We start from the raw sequence: 15,849 nt of genomic DNA, 5'->3' as shown, positions 1-15,849 counted from the left end.
CTTTGATCTGGCCCGCTTGGCAGTTCCAGGCCCCACCCCTAGTGCGTTGCCTGGAAGTCAGAGATGTGTGAACTCTTTTAACTGCCTCTATTTAAAGGGCTCGCGCCTTCCCCTCGTCTGTCAGGCACAAACCCTTTTAAATAGAAGCAGTTAAAAGGGCTTGCACGTCCCAGCTGCCTGGTAACACGCTAGCAATGCTGGTAGCTGCAAACCCTTTTAACTACTTCTATTTAAAGGCTTCACACACCTGCCAGGCAGCTGCATTGCCTGGCAACCATCTGACAAGTACAAGCCCTTTAAATAGAAGCAGTTGAAAGGATTTGCAGCTCCTGGCCCCACGCTAGCCTGTTGCCTGGGAGCCAGGAACTTGCAAGCCCTTTCAACTGCTTCTGTTTAAAGGACTTGCTCCTTCCCCATGGCTATCAGACAATAGCCCGGGGAGGTTGCAAGTCCTTTAAATGGAAGCAATTGAAAAGGCTCTAGTGTCCCCAGTTCCCAGGCAACATGCTAGCAGCGAGGCCAGGAGCAGCAAGCCCTTTCAATAGCAGGAATTGAAAGGGCTTGCAGCTCCCGTTCCCTGCTAACGAGATGCCTGGGAGCTGCAGGGCAGGCACGAGCTCTTTAAACTCCTGCTATTTGAAGGCTCTGCCCCTTCTGGGGTGGCCAGCAACCACTTGAAAATTTTTTGAAGTGGCTTCTGCTCAAAAATTGCCCAGCCCTATCTAACCACTGGTACCACTGAAGGGCCGCCTGCTGTGTATCATGAAGGATTCATAGTACACTTCAAGATTGAGGTGGGGACAGAATGTCCTTTTTACCTCACCTCAGAAAAAGCCAGTGAGTAGTTTGATCTGGTAAAGCAACCTTGGGTGTACAGATCAGGATGGAGATAAGGGTTTATAGTAGTCTAGGCAGGATATTCATCTTCATATTCTTTTTATTCTATAGGAAGAGATGAGTATTTATCTTTTTTTTTCAAGTTATTTGATACTGGGTCTAATTATGGGTCCAGATTTTATTTGACAAAGTGTGAGAGCTTGTGTGAATGTAGCTCTTCAGGCATTTCCTTAGGCCACCCATTGAAAATTCTGCCATTCAAATTGGTGCGTAAGCTGGTCCTGAGAAATGCATAGATGATATATTTTATAATTTGACAACAAAATTTATCCAAAGATGGATTCTGGCTAGGTGATAAGTACATAATGCTGTATGTGAAGGATGCCTAACTTATGGCTGCTGTTCTTTGATATGCCTGTTTTAAATGTGGATCAGTTTCAAAGATATCAAACAAGTCCATGCCTCCAGTGAGTTTTTGCCCTTGAATATGTGCTTTCTTAACTTTTTATTTTTATTTTTTAGATTGCATTTCACAAAGTTTATAATATGCATGGGAGAACTTTTTTTATGCTGGAAGAATACTTGATTCTCACTTTCAAGAACTTGCCAGCAGTACAAATGAATTTTGCTACATTTTATTAGGAATATGACTGCAAAACTCAGAGCTTTTTCTGTGGTTCCTCTTTGTATTCCTTCTATTTATTCTGTAGATTCGTCGATGGGCCATTCTGACTGCAAGAAACTTAGGAAAAGTCGACAGGGATGATTACTATGACTTACAGGAAGTGTTGACTTGCTTGTTTAAAGTAATTGAGTTGGGGCTGTTTGACAGTCCTGATATTTATAGTTCTTCAATGATTGAGAAGGGGAAACTCATTCTTCTGCCGTCCCATTTATATGATACCACCAACTATAAAAATTACTGGCTAGGTGAGTATTCTCTCAGTAGAGGGATTCAACCCCTACGCTCTTCTCTGTGTGGAATCTTATGAAATCATCCCAAGTCTAACTGGACTTCCATGTTATAATGCTTCTTATTTCTCAAGCATATTCCCTCCAACAAATCCAACTGGATTTTACTCTTGCTAGTGAATCCTCTCCAGGAATTGGATCAGGTGGTAAACAGAGAACAGCAACAGAGAACAGCTTGCTCACAACAGAGTATGATTTGTTTATTCTTAACATTGCAAGCATAAACAGAAGGCTTTAAAAAAAAAAAAATCTGTACACGCGTTTCCTTACTCAATCATAGCTTTCCCTTACTAGTTAAAGTAGTTTCCCCTTAGCCCAGACACCAGTCAAGCATTAGAGCGCTGTAAAAAAGGTGGTTATTCTGTAGCTGGTGCTGCCTCTCTGACAGTCTAAATCCCATAAGGTGTCTCCCCCTCAGCATACAAGTTGTCCTTTATCCATTTCAAATGTTTGTTTGAAAGTTCCCACTAAATGATCTCCACAGGTCTCCTACATTTGATCAAACTGGCTTCTTCACTTCTCTAGGACGGGTTTGGAGACACCGTCATCCATTAAATCAGCAGTGGGGAACCTTTTTAGGGCCAACTGATCTGCAGAAAAATCAGTAGGGGGCTACACAGAAGTGAGAAGTAAAAAAAAAAAAAAAAACCCCCAACCCCCCCCCCCCCCAAAACCCTTACTGATCTGAGAAGCCGAAAAAAATAAAATAAGGGGGATACATTCCCCTCACACCTCTTGTGCTCCAGCCTCACAACAGTGCTGAGGCTCTGGGCTTACTCTCAGGATGGAATAACTCTTCTGGTAGCCCAGGACTCGTAGATTTTGTGGAGCCTTCCTAGGCTCTTTGGCAGGGTCAAAAATGAGTGGTTCAGTGTGCAGGAGGGGCTGGCAGGGAGCAAGATGGGAGGTGGAGGTATGGGGTCTGTGTTGGAGGTAGGGTGCAGGAGTGAGCTGGGTTGCAGGGTCTGTGTGGGAGGAGGCAAAGGATTGGGGTGCCTACCTGGTGCAGCATCTGGGAGGGGCACAAGTGGGTCTGTGCCACCCTGCGCTTGCAGGCATTGCCCTCCTCTGCTCCCATTGGCCATGATTTCCAAGGAACTACGAGGATGGAGCCTCCAGGTGAGCACAGGGACAGAGCTTTCCTGAGCTGTCATTCCCCCCAGCTGAATGGGTGGAGAACAGCAGAGCGCAGAGCCACTTCCCCTTGCTAGGCAGAGCCCATGGGCTGGATGCAGCCTGCAGCTTGCCTTGATCTGACCCGTGAGGCACTTCCCCCTCCCCCCTCCTCTCATTGGGGAGCTCCAGCCATGAAGCGATGGGAGGAGCAGGGAGTGCAGACCCTTGTGACTGGAGTTCTAGAGCCAGCTCTCCCTGCCATGGGAAGTGAGGTGATGGGGAAGCCCTGAGCCTCACAGACTGGATCAATGCACGGATCTGGGTTCCCTATCCTTACATTAGATTCATGGTATTGTCCAGGCAATTGAATTCTGTCTACAGCTATTGTTTTAGGTTGATGCAGGATTTAACCTTTAGTTACCTTTTAGCCAGCAATACAAGTAACCACCAAACCCACAGGTATATCCACATTCTTCATAAAAATATTCAAAGTTAAAGGTGTTTAATTTTCAGTGAATTTTTCTTGGATCTTGTCTCAAGCCTATGAGGTCAACACAATCAAAGTTCTTGGGATTTGTCAAATAGAAGAATTCTAACTCTGTCTGTCCAAGAGACTCAGAAGCTTATTTAAATTCATCCACTTCAGGTTTCTCTGATGCTGATAATTTCCTCTGAGTTTTTGTTGCAGTGAGCTTTGGAACACAGTATGACATAGGGTTGCCAAAACTTAAAAAAAAAAAAATCTCATACACAAGTGTAAAGACAGATTGCTTTCATTGCAGGTATCTGTATGTTACTAACAGTGCTGGAAGAACAAACTATGGATTCTTTGTTACTGGGTCCAGATAAACAGAATGATTTCATGCAGTCTATACTTCACACCATGGAGAAACAAACAGATGGTAACTAATTTTAACTGATGAGGCAATGAGAAATAGAGATTAAAAATGGATTATGAACTGTCGTATTCTGGTTGTGATATCATTCCTAATAAAACTTACTACTTCTGTCAAAGTATTTTTTGGAGTAGAAGGTTTTCTTAGACTTTGACATTTCATTCCTTCCCTGAGGTGAAGAATAATATTTGGACATATTTTGAGACAAACACTATAAAATGAGGTTCAAAGGGATTTTGAATAGTGGAGAAAAAGTGCCCCTTGTGGCTTTATGGAGCCATATGTAAAGCATAAGGTGAGGGTAAACTTTTTCGTCCAATTACTGGTTGATTTCCACTTGAGAGTGTGCAATTTTTTCTGTGTGGTGTATATTCTGGCTCTTGAATCCTTAAAGGGAAGAAGTCTGTCTTCCAGGATTGTTTTTACATTTCCTGAAAGCTGAATTTCCATATTCTCCTGATTACAATTTATTGAATAGAAAGCTTATAATATATAGTAACCAGGGTTCTCTCTAAGCTGCGTGTTTGTGCGGGTACGCAGAGCAAATTTTAACTCCACCAACCTTCAAAGCAGAGCTATGCAACAGTGTGGCTGCATGGTGGCAGATGCCCAGGCACCCTACATTTTTACCTCCACAGCTGTTAAAACCTTTTGCCCTAAATAGGACTTTTGTGATTTTGACAGAAACCAGGCACATTCAGAATAATTTTTTTTCAAAAGCTCAACATTTTCACAAAAGTGAAATTCCATATCCCTGCTCTAGTTGAAACACAAAGTGTTTGAAATGTTGTCATCTTTTCCATCACGTTAACTATTATCCTATTTTTAAAAAGCCCAAGATACTGCAGCTTTGGCGGGTATCAAAATTATAGGCTGATTTTATTTATTGCAGGTTTTTATGCAGAATAAAATTTTTACAACCATGTTCAAAATCCCCCTTATAAAAATTAGGGGCTGAAGTGTCCTATTTAGATTTCAGATTATAAGCCAGTGCTAAACACAAAACCTCAAATTGTACCCTGTAGCGTGTAGCACATGTGGCTTAGTGGCACATATCCAAACAAGTGCACTTGAGCTCAATATTGGAGCATTAGACAAAACTCACTTCGCTCATGGATTGAAAATCTTAGAGGGAACACTGGTAGTAACTATTTTAATTTGCAAAGGTAACATTTCAAACTTTGTAGTTCCTGCTAATTATTTTTTAGATCCTTTTTCTGAGAGTGGGATACTTTAATTACTTATACATTGGTTTTTGTAATACAAGAAGAAAAAGATTGGCTCTTTAAGTGCAATATTTTCATTAAACAAAAATTTTATAATCTTATATGAAGAAAGAACAGCACATATACAAGAAAATTATAACATTATCTCAGATCTGAATGAGCTTTACAAGGAAATCCCCCATCAATAGTTGCCAATTAAAATAGAATATCATCTAGATGAAGAAGCAACAAAAACAGAGGAGAAGGAAAAGTTAAAATAGTAAAACTGTGGCAAATGTATTCTGTATATATGAGGATCCTCTCCTCTTTTTCCTGAACTAATAGCATATAAACATCTAAAATTGTTTTGCTTTGTCAGTGATGATAAATACATTTTTTACCATAAAAAATTAGTGCTAGTCTTCTGGGGTTAAAAAAACGGGTGCCTTAATATCAATATACAGTAATGTAATTATTTTTAAATTATTGTGTTCTGCACCCACTTGTTAGTGTTATGGGGGCTACATCTGTGGGCTATCTGTTACAATTGGAAAAATGGAAACAATATCCTGAATATAATTTTTTTCACTTTAATCACGTTAGGGAAATTGAGCTTTAGTATCATTAGAACTAAAGGAGATAATTATGGTATTGGATTTCTGCAAAGAATCCTGTTTGCAATCAAGTTTTTTATTGGAAGAGTAAATTTATAATAAAATAGTTTGTCAAGTAACAAAGGTATATCTTTAATAGTGGCGTCTTTTATTCTTATTGATAATTCCAGTATTCTAGTTTTTAATACGTGAGTTTTAAAAAAATTTAGTTCTTCTACAAATTTCACTGATTTCTTGAATTAGTGAAGTTTTAGCAAATTGACATCTATGGCGGATTTAAGCTTCATTTTCTTTAGCTGATATCTGTAATTTATCTTAAGCTGTTTACAAATTCGTAGAAACATAGAACTAGAAGGAAACTCGAGAGTTGAAGTCAACTCATGTCCGGACCAAGCACCAGGTAGACTATCCCTGTCAGGTGTTTGTCTAACCTGCTCTTAAAAATCTTCAATGATAGAGATTCCATAAGCTCCCTAGGCAATTTATTCCAGTGGTTAACCACACCGACAATTAGGAATTATTTTCTAAGGTCCAACAATATTCTTCAATTCTGTTACTGTGGAAAAAGAGAATCTGATTGAGCTACACTCATTTTAAGGTGCGAAAAATACCATCTAATGATATTTTGGAGACTGTTAAAATGAGTGTGGGTGTCTCAGATTCTGATTCTTAACAGCTCCCTTAGTGGAACTAGAATGAAATGCAGAGAATGAGTTACTGTGTGCCGGCCACTCAAAATGGAGCATTTTTTAAAAAACAATTTATCTTTGTTTCAATGTTCACTTTTTTTTAATGTGTTCACTTTTTTCAATGTATTCCTTTGGTATATGTGGTCATGCCAATTCCCTTCCAGAATATGATCTGAGGAAGTGGGTCTGGCCTATGAAAGCTCATCACCTATTAAACCATCTTGTTAGTCTTTAAAGTCTTACATAGCTTTTCCTTTGGTTTTAAACTACTAAAAGCATTGAAATGCAGAATTAAGTTCACTTTGTATTAAGGATGTTAAATTGTGATTATCTGGCAATTCATGTAGTATACAATCGACTATTACACGATTAGTCGATAAGGGGCTGCTCTGCAGAGCCTCAGCGGGGGTAGCTCCCGGAGCTCTTACTACATTTAAAATGCAGAGGTATGGCATCTCTGGCCAGCCCCAGCCGCCATCAATAGGGGCAGCTTGGGGCTGCCAGGAGCCAGCCTCCCCTATCCCTCTCCTGCTACCTCTGATAGAGGCAGTGGGTGAGGGGGGAGGAGGTGCCACTGAAGAGACGGTACTGGGCAGGGTGGGGGGAAACTGTCTTTTAAGCCAGCTCCCACCAGCACTGGCTCCTGTTCGCTTCCCCTTGCTGCCTCTCATACAGAGGAAGCAAGGGGGTGGGAAACGAGTAGTCAAGTACTCCACTCGACTACCCGATAAGCTTATGTTTATTGGGTAGTCGAGCCGTCGACTACTCGTTAACATCCCTACTTTTGTATTCAACTGGCTGTAAGAAAACATCGGACACTTCCCCCTAAACTTGTCATGATCATAAACTGTTACATTTCAGATGAAAGCACTGATCCCTTCTGGCCAGCCTTGCATTGTTTCATGGTGATATTGGATCAGCTTGGGTCTAAAGTGTGGGGTCAACTCATCGATCCAGTCCAGGCCTTTCAAACCATTATCAATAATGTCAGTTACAACAACGAAATAAAAAATATACGCAATAGTTCAAGGAGGTAAGTTCCAGTTTTTAAAAATATAGCTTTGATAGCTCCTAGCCCTGACCTCAGTGCTATTATAGGTGTTGAGAAAAGGGCAAGGAATAAAATAAAGTAAGTGCAGCATTAGCAACCCTGAGTGATTAAAAAATGAGACATCTCCCTGTCCCCCACTCTTCCCCATTGTAAAATTGGCTAAAACTTACGATTTTTTACAAAATAATAAATGCTGTATTCTCTTTGCATTCTGGTTTTTGAATCTTTTGATTCATGTTTTCAAGATTTTCTTTGCAGCCATGTGAGCTAGAAACTAACACTGAGATTTGCATGTAAACACGAGAGTTGAGCTGCAGCTTTCAGAGAAACACCCCGATACCTTGAAAGTTGGCAACCCCACAAATGAAACAACAAAAAACAACAAAAAGCATAGTTGTAAACTTTTAACTTACTGGCAAATCGTATGTAAAGTCTTCTGAATATTTCTTATCAGCTTCAAATAAATCTCATCAAGGGTCTTTCCATTTTTAGTTATTTTTTAATATTTTTTAACCCTTCCACTAGAGATGGTAAAACAACCCACAAAAGCATGTTTAAAAACTTAACATATGTCAAGCTTCTTAGGGGAAGTGTTTCAAAACAGATAGTAGGCATCAAATGCCTTCTGGAAGCTTTTGGTTTTTACAGATTTACAATTTGTGGTAAATTTACAGTTGAAGTTTGAGACATCTTTTAAGAGCAGCTAGGTATTAGACATTCAAAATTAAGCAACCAACAAACCTAGTTAAGCCACTTATTCAATGCAAAAGTAATATTTTAGTAAACAGCTGTCAGGTTGTGGAAATGGATTCCCTGTTCATAGGAATTTGGAATGCATTTCTCTGTGTAGAGAAATGTGGTGGGTTGGGCTTTATTGTACGCAGTTGTTTAAGGGGGTACTAACAGGCTATTTAGCCCCAGATTTAGGCTTTATAAACCTTTTTCTCAAAATCTTAAACCCTTTCCATAAAACATTCTTCAAAAAGTGGAGATTAGGTGGGGCATGTATGATTTAAACAATCTTCTTTGGTGGTCTACAAGCCAAAATTGCTGCATTGTCCTACTGAAAGAAAACTAGTAAGTGAAACTGTTCAGTATTTTTTCACTATTTTTAACGAGTGAAGTGGATAAATTAGACTATTAAAACTGAACAGTCTGCTCCCTGACTTTTAGTTCACTTAGTTTGTGAATAGTTTTCATATGACTGGGATCAACTTGTATTTCTTGTCTTTAGGACTAAATCTGAACCAGAGTCAAACTATGAGGAGGACATGTTTACTTGCAGTCAGATTGTGTATAATTACAATACAGAAAAGCCCAAAAAGGTAACTAATAATAATAATAAAAAAGGCTTTTTATTTATTTTTCTCTAGTTTTCTGATTCCTTTATTAAAGGATGCTGTCAACTTTTAAATCATACTTAGTGTTCTTGGGTAGGCTTCTTTTCAGATTATTTTTCTCTATTTGTAGTTAGTGTGCACTTCATTGAAGTTTGTCTCTATTCAGACATTGTCTACTCTGACTAGTCAGTCATTTTTCTTCTTGTTTGGGTGGATCTTTTATAAAGCAAGGAGGGTGAAAGAAACATTTTACAAAATGGGCTTGTGTGGTGGTTAAAAAAATTGGCAGGGGACCAAGGAGGACAAGTGTTTGTACTTGAAAAATACTTTTAACCCATTTTTAAGTTTCCTAGACTTTTATTTGTCAGTGTCCCTTTTAGATACTTTTTGTTGGTTTGTAGATATTTTTAAACTTCAAATCATTGAAGTGACATGTCATTAAATGATTGATCAACTGAATACTTTGGAGTCATGTATAAATTATTATTTTAACTGTTTATTTTCATAAGAAACATTTGTATCATACCTGTCACTTAAATTTTGTCCCTAAAGGAAAAGTGCAATGTGTATCTGAGATCAGAATAGTGCAAAGTCTCAAAATTTTTAAAATAAAATACATTTGACCCTTTGAGATCGAAACTTACGTTTGCTTACTGTGACTAGTGCTTTGATTTTTTTTTTTAAATGACTGTATGTGAAATGTTTTCAGTATTTTAATCTTACGGTTTATTTCTTGGGAATTGGAAGAGAATGTGTATTATAGCGTCTGGCCTTGTTTAGGCTGTAGAGATAAAATGGTTAGTGACTGATTTCTAGGGTGCAACTGAACTGTAAGTCAGTCATAGAATCATAGGACTGGAAGGGACCTCGAGAGGTCATCGAGTCCAGCCCCCCGCCCTCAAGGCAGGACCAAGCTCCGTCTACACCACCCCTGACAGATGTCTATCTAACCCATTCTTAAATATCTCCAGAGAGGGAGATTCCACCACCTCCCTTGGCAATTTATTCCAATATTTGACCACCCTGACAGTTAGGAATTTTTTCCTAATGTCCAATCTAAACCTCCCCTGCTGCACTTTAAGCCCATTACTCCTTGTCCTGTCCTCAGAAACCAAGAAGAACAAATTTTCTCCTTCCTCCTTGTGACACCCTTTTAGATATTTGAAAACCGCTATCATGTCCCCCCTTAATCTTCTTTTTTCCAAACTCAACAAGCCCAGTTCATGAAGCCTGGCTTCATAGGTCATGTTCTCTAGACCTTTAATCATTCTTGTCGCTCTTCTCTGTACCCTTTCCAATTTCTCCACATCTTTCTTGAAATGTGGCGCCCAGAACTGGACACAGTACTCCAGCTGAGGCCTAACTAGTGCAAGTAGAGCGGCAGAATGACTTCACGAGTTTTGCTTACAACACACCTGTTGATACAACCTAGAATCATATTTGCTTTTTTTGAAAGATTAATGGAGATTGCCTATCTCCTAGAACTGGAAGGGACCTTGCAAGGTCATTGAATCCCGTCCCCTGCTTTCACAGCAGGACCAAGTACCATCCCTGACAAATTTTTGTCCCAAATCCCTAAATGGCCTCCACAAGGATTGAACTCACAACCCTGGATTTAGCAGGCCAATGCTCAAACCACTGAGCTATCCCTCCCCCCAGTGCCTGTAAATAGTAAATAAACACTATTTGTAGAGGTGCAAGCTAAAATAAACTTTCTGATAAAATATTATATAGTAAATCAAAGCAATCCAAATTAATAATAAAAGTGATATTGTGTTAAATACCTCATGGATAGGTGATTTGTCATTTTCTGTTTCAGGATACTGGATGGAAGACGGCCATTTGTCCAGATTATTGCCCCAACATGTATGAAGATATGCAGACGTTAGCTAATGTGCTCCAGTCTGATATTGGCCAAGATATGCGTGTCCATAACAGCACATTTCTATGGTTTATCCCTTTTGTTCAGTCCCTAATGGACCTCAAGGACTTGGGCGTGGCTTATATAGTAGAAGTCATCCACCATCTGTGCTCAGAAATCAAAGGCTTTCTCAGCGAAAGTGTCCAGCAGTGTGACAAAGTTTCTGAATTTTTCATCCTGATCTTGGTGTCAGTTGTTGAGCTACACAGAAATAAAAAGTGCCTGCATTTGCTGTGGGTTAGTTCTCAGGAATGGGTGGAAGCAGTAGTGAAATGTGCTAAACTTCCAGCCATTGCATTTACTCGCAGCTTTGAAAAAGCACCTGGAAACTGTTCCAGAGTTTCAGCAGCAATATCTTCACAGGCTTTTAACTCGGTACAGCATGCTTGTGTGCAGTTGATACGTAGCCTTCTTCGAGAAGGCTACCAGTTAGGACAACAAACTGTTTGCAAGCAGTTTCTAGATAAACTCAATCTGCTTTTGCGTGGAAACTTATCTCTGGGTTGGCAACTGAGCATCCGGGAAACCCAAGACTTGCAGATATGTTTAAAGCACGTAATAAAAAATATAAAGGACAGATCATCCAATGCTTCCATACCTGTGGAAAACAGTGTGGTAGGTACAAATTTGCTCATGGGTCCTGTAAAGCAAGAGAAAGGAACAGTCAATGCCAGATGTCAGATGAATAGCCTCAGTCCACCATTTTCTTCAGCATCTGGCAGAGATGAGGTTTGTCAAGATAGTCCTTCGCCTGGAGGAAGAGATATATGGGAAGAGGAATGTAGGGAAATGTCTTTTAACAATACAAAATTAGGTGTAACCGCAGATTGCCTTTTGACAAATATTAAAAAAGAAGCTTGTGTTCGTCCATTTCAAGAATGTGAACATCCTGATAGTTCAGAAGCAACAAAAATACACAAGGATACCCATACAAATGGAAACAATCCCCAACTGCAGGGGAACCAAAATAAGAATAGCTCCTTACTTAAACAGTGCTTCAATACAAGTCCTCAAGTCTCTGATTTCAAAAGTTGTGCTATATTGGAGAGAGACGAAACAGAACTGAGGATGTCAGAGTGTCTGAGTACCCAGGCTTGTTTCAGTTCTGTTGAAGACATTTACAACTCAAATGGAAAAGATGGAAGTAGATCCCCTAATTCCTGCTCAAAGTTTAAGACAGATGATGATAAAATAACAAATTTGAAGACCAAGGCACGGAAAGCTGATTGGACCACAAAACTACTTCAATTAATGAAGCAGTCAGCTTCAAATTCAGAAGTAGACCAACTACAGCCTCAATCTGAGAATCTATATACGCGTAATGATGGCAACAGAAATCAGGAAATGAATATTTTGAGTGAAGGTGAAACCTCAGTTAACTTTAATACTTCAAATAGTTCTGAAAATAAACAAGAGAAAAGCATGAACAGTACTCAAATCAAGCTGCTCTCTCTTAAGCAGGAATCAAATGACACCATGGTAGATTATTCAAATTCCTTTAAAAAAGAATTTGGTTTGGAAGAAAGCGAAAGTGGTGGTGAAGACGATAATATCCCCCTTGCTACGATTAGACGTTCTTTAAAGAAAAGGAAATCCCTTTCAGGAAAATCAAGTGCTTTACCAAAGCCTCTACTGAATAAAGACCTTAACACAGAGATACTGGGTCAAGGGCAGTCTAGCAGTTTATGCCCAAACAGAGAGAACCACAATGATCAGAAAGTGAGCATACCACACACAGGTGAAATATCAGCACATTTTAACATTCCACCTAATTCTGAAAATAAAGGGGAGATACCCAGGAATGCTTCTCTAATCAGTCCACTCTTGATTAAGCATGAATCAACTGACAGACTGTTAGATTTTTCAAGATATTTTAAAAAAGAAAGTGATTCAGAAGAAAAAAGAAATAGTGAAGATAATACAGCAATTGCATATCATTTGATACAAAAATGTGGAGCTAGCCCCATAACAGATGGTCAGATTGATGGAAGTCTCAATAAATTATCACTAGCTGCTTATGCCAAAGACGTCAATTTTCCTGTTGATTTAAGCCAAGAATCCTCAATACGTCAGTGTGATATTAAAAGGAAAGTAAAAGGTGCTGTTAGATCATCCACAAAGGGTCAAAGTAATGAGTCCTCTTCTGAAACAGATTGTCCCAACAATGAAGTCATTGTCATTTCAGATTCCTCTTCTGACGAGGAAAAAAAGTTGGATAATAAGAAACCAATAAAAAAAGATGAACATGTGCAACCAGAAAAAGAACATTTAACATCTGGTTGTGTTGCTGATAGTGTGAACAAAAAAGAGCATTTGAAGACTCCTAGTTCCCCGTTGCCATGTGAGGAATATAATTCTCAGTATTTTGAGTTTGAAACTGAAGATGATGTCTTTTCAGTTTGGCAAGATTCTCAGATAAATGATGAGGAAGTGAATCAGGCACAGGAACAAGACTCTAACTTGACTTCAGCAAGTAACTGTGCTTCAAATAGTTTTCAGTTGACAGATCTTACAAATGACTGGGGTTATGATACAGATTACATCAGTGATGATGTAATTGAAAAAGCAGCGGAGGTTGTTGAAAAGCAGGTAGATTCTCTGTCTCTTAAAAATGTTAATAAAGCTGACATAAAATCTGAGGCAACTTTTCAAGAGCCTGCTATTAAAGGAAATGTAGTTGATCAGTCTGAGAATTTTATTCCGCCAGATGCTGTTGCTGAAGACCAAGCCAAAAACACAGGCTTCATGGAACCCAGAGCATCTACATCCAGCATATCTTTAACTTCAAAGTTGGCTGGTAAAAAAAGCACTTTAAGTCCCGGCAAAAGCTTAGCAAAATCCAAGTTGGTAAGAATTGCCCTTAGAAGTCCCAGAAGAATAAGCCTTAAAACTCTACAAAGCAAAAAATTTCCTCAGATGAGTTCTAAAAATACTGAGCCTTGCAGGTCAACCCCTGCTGTAGTACCTCCAAAGAAAGTTCGCCAGTGTCCTGAACCAACTTTAACTGTGGTAAAACTTGGTCTAAAAAAGGCCCCTCGCAAAGCATTTGAGTTATCCCAACGATCCTTAGATAGTTTGGCTGAGTTGCGTAGCTATGGTAAAGCTGCTGGAGCGGTTCAGACTCTACAGAAACAAAAAACTAAATTAATCGCTCCACAAAATCTAGTTGTAAAACATAATAGAAAAATGTTAGCCTGCCAAGATCTTCAATTTTTAAGGCAGATAAGACCCAAACAAGCGGGGGGAGAGAAAAATCGGATAGGAAGTTCTGAGGGCAGAAGCAAAAAAATGACTAAAAAGTCTGATCCAAAGCATTCTATACAACAGCCTGTGGCTTTTGATCCAGCATGTGCTGCCAGAACTAGTGAAAAACAAAAAGAGAGGATAGCCAAGCAGTTATGCTGTCCATTAAGCAATGATGGAAAAAAAGTGAGAGAGAGCTTTTCATCTGAGAGAGGGGAAGTCCAAACTACACACATTAATAAAATGGCTACACCTGATTCTAATGAATCTAACATAATTGAAGAAAACAATATGGCAGTTTCTGTGTTACAGACTGAATCATGTTTGTCTTCATCTTTAAGTGGAGATGGCAAAAATAAACCTGCAGAGAGAGAATGTGTTGTTCCCCTAGTTTCCTCATCTACATTTAACTTTGAGGGGACAACTTTGAAAGAGAGCAAGCCTAAATTAAATGAAAACAGCGATGAAGATGATTTATTTTTAACTCAGTTAGATCCTGTGGATATGGAAATGTGTTCTCAGATGGAAAATGTTGAAGATGATGTAATAACTAGTGAAAAAGAGCCAGTAGACATGGAATTAGATACTGCTGAATGTCCACTGCAGAATGAATCCTTAAGTATTGTAAAGTGTAAGTACAAAAATTGTACAGAACACGTGGAAAAGACAGGGGAGTACTGTAGTAAGCATTTTGCTACTGATGCTTCAGATCATTTCTTTGTCAAGCCAAATTTGCCACCTCCTAAGTCTGAAAAACCTTCTACTACTAAAATTTTCAGCTCAAAAAGCTCTTCACGGAATGCCAGCCTCACCAAGGACATTGAAAATATTTCAGAGCACTCAAAAGCTAAGTCAAATTTGGTAAAACCCACTTTGTCCAAGCTAGGGAATCCAAACCCTGTATCATCAGAGAACCAGATAGTCAGGGTCCCAACTTCCAGTGGTAGTCTTCGGCCCCGGAGTTCCAGCAATGTTCTTCGGCCCCAGAACATGCAAACAAACAGTACTTCAAGTCTTCCCAAGAGGTTTGCCTCAGGGGCTCAGTCAGGGCAAGAAAGAAGTTTTCCTTCCTTTCCACAAGCAAATGCTCTTGTTGCTCAGCAGCGTGATCATAGTATTTTTGTTACAGAGATCCTGAAATGGAGCTATGAAATGTTTGCTAGTTTCAGCCAGTTTGGACTTCCACATAACCTTCTTCAATCAATTATGGTCTCTGTTCCTGTCAAATTTCAGGGATACAATGACTATTTTAATACGTTTTTCCCTTTGCTGATGTTAAATGCCTTTGAAACGGTAAGTAACTTATCTGTCTTTTTATGAAACTGTTGCCACTTGACATTTCTGTTTTTCATTGACCACAGAAAAGTTTAGAAAGAGCTAAAAAGTGCTAGATTCCTTCTAATCTTAACATTAATGGGTAGCAGATTTAAAACTAATAAAAGAAAGTTCTTCACACAGCGCATCGTCAACCTGTGGAACTCCTTGCCAGAGGAGGCTGTGAAGGCTAGGACTATAACAGAGTTTAAAGAGAAGCTAGATAATTTCATGAAGATTGGGTCCATAAAAGGCTATTAGCCAGGGGATAGAAATGGTGTCCCTGGCCTCTGTTTGTCAGAGGCTGGAGAAGGATGGCAGGAGACAAATCACTTGATCATTGTCTTCGGTCCACCCCCTCCAGGGCACCTGGTGATGGCCACTGTCGGCAGACAGGCTACTGGGCTAGATGGACCTTTGGTCCGACCCAGTACGGCCATTCTTAGGTTCTTATGTACCTTGATTTAAAAAAAAATCTTTTCTACATCTCTGTGGGAAGGAGAGGGTTAAAGAGCTTAAAATGTTATAAATTAATTTACTGCACAATAAAATGACAGCCCATGAGCACTGTTACTACACCAGGGATGAGCAACCAGAATGATGGGTCGGTTGCAGCAGCCTGTGTCCCACTGGGGTTCCACTTGTGGCTCT

General features: G+C 39.5%; 1 protein-coding gene across 1 annotated transcript in view; it reads left to right on the top strand.

Annotated features, from left to right (window-relative positions):
• SETX (senataxin) overlaps positions 1-15,849 on the top strand; it is a 58,596-nt gene that overhangs the window by 12,335 nt on the left and 30,412 nt on the right. Inside the window, exons 5-9 of the mRNA XM_075905822.1 lie at positions 1,548-1,767; positions 3,708-3,827; positions 7,191-7,362; positions 8,615-8,705; positions 10,540-15,177. Coding sequence (XP_075761937.1) covers positions 1,548-1,767; positions 3,708-3,827; positions 7,191-7,362; positions 8,615-8,705; positions 10,540-15,177 — 5,241 coding nt within the window. The remainder of the gene's footprint in view (positions 1-1,547; positions 1,768-3,707; positions 3,828-7,190; positions 7,363-8,614; positions 8,706-10,539; positions 15,178-15,849) is intronic.

This window comes from Pelodiscus sinensis, chromosome 22 (assembly GCF_049634645.1).
Source record: "Pelodiscus sinensis isolate JC-2024 chromosome 22, ASM4963464v1, whole genome shotgun sequence".
In the NCBI taxonomy this organism is placed as follows: domain Eukaryota; kingdom Metazoa; phylum Chordata; order Testudines; family Trionychidae; genus Pelodiscus; species Pelodiscus sinensis.
This window is presented reverse-complemented; position numbering and strand designations above follow the sequence as displayed.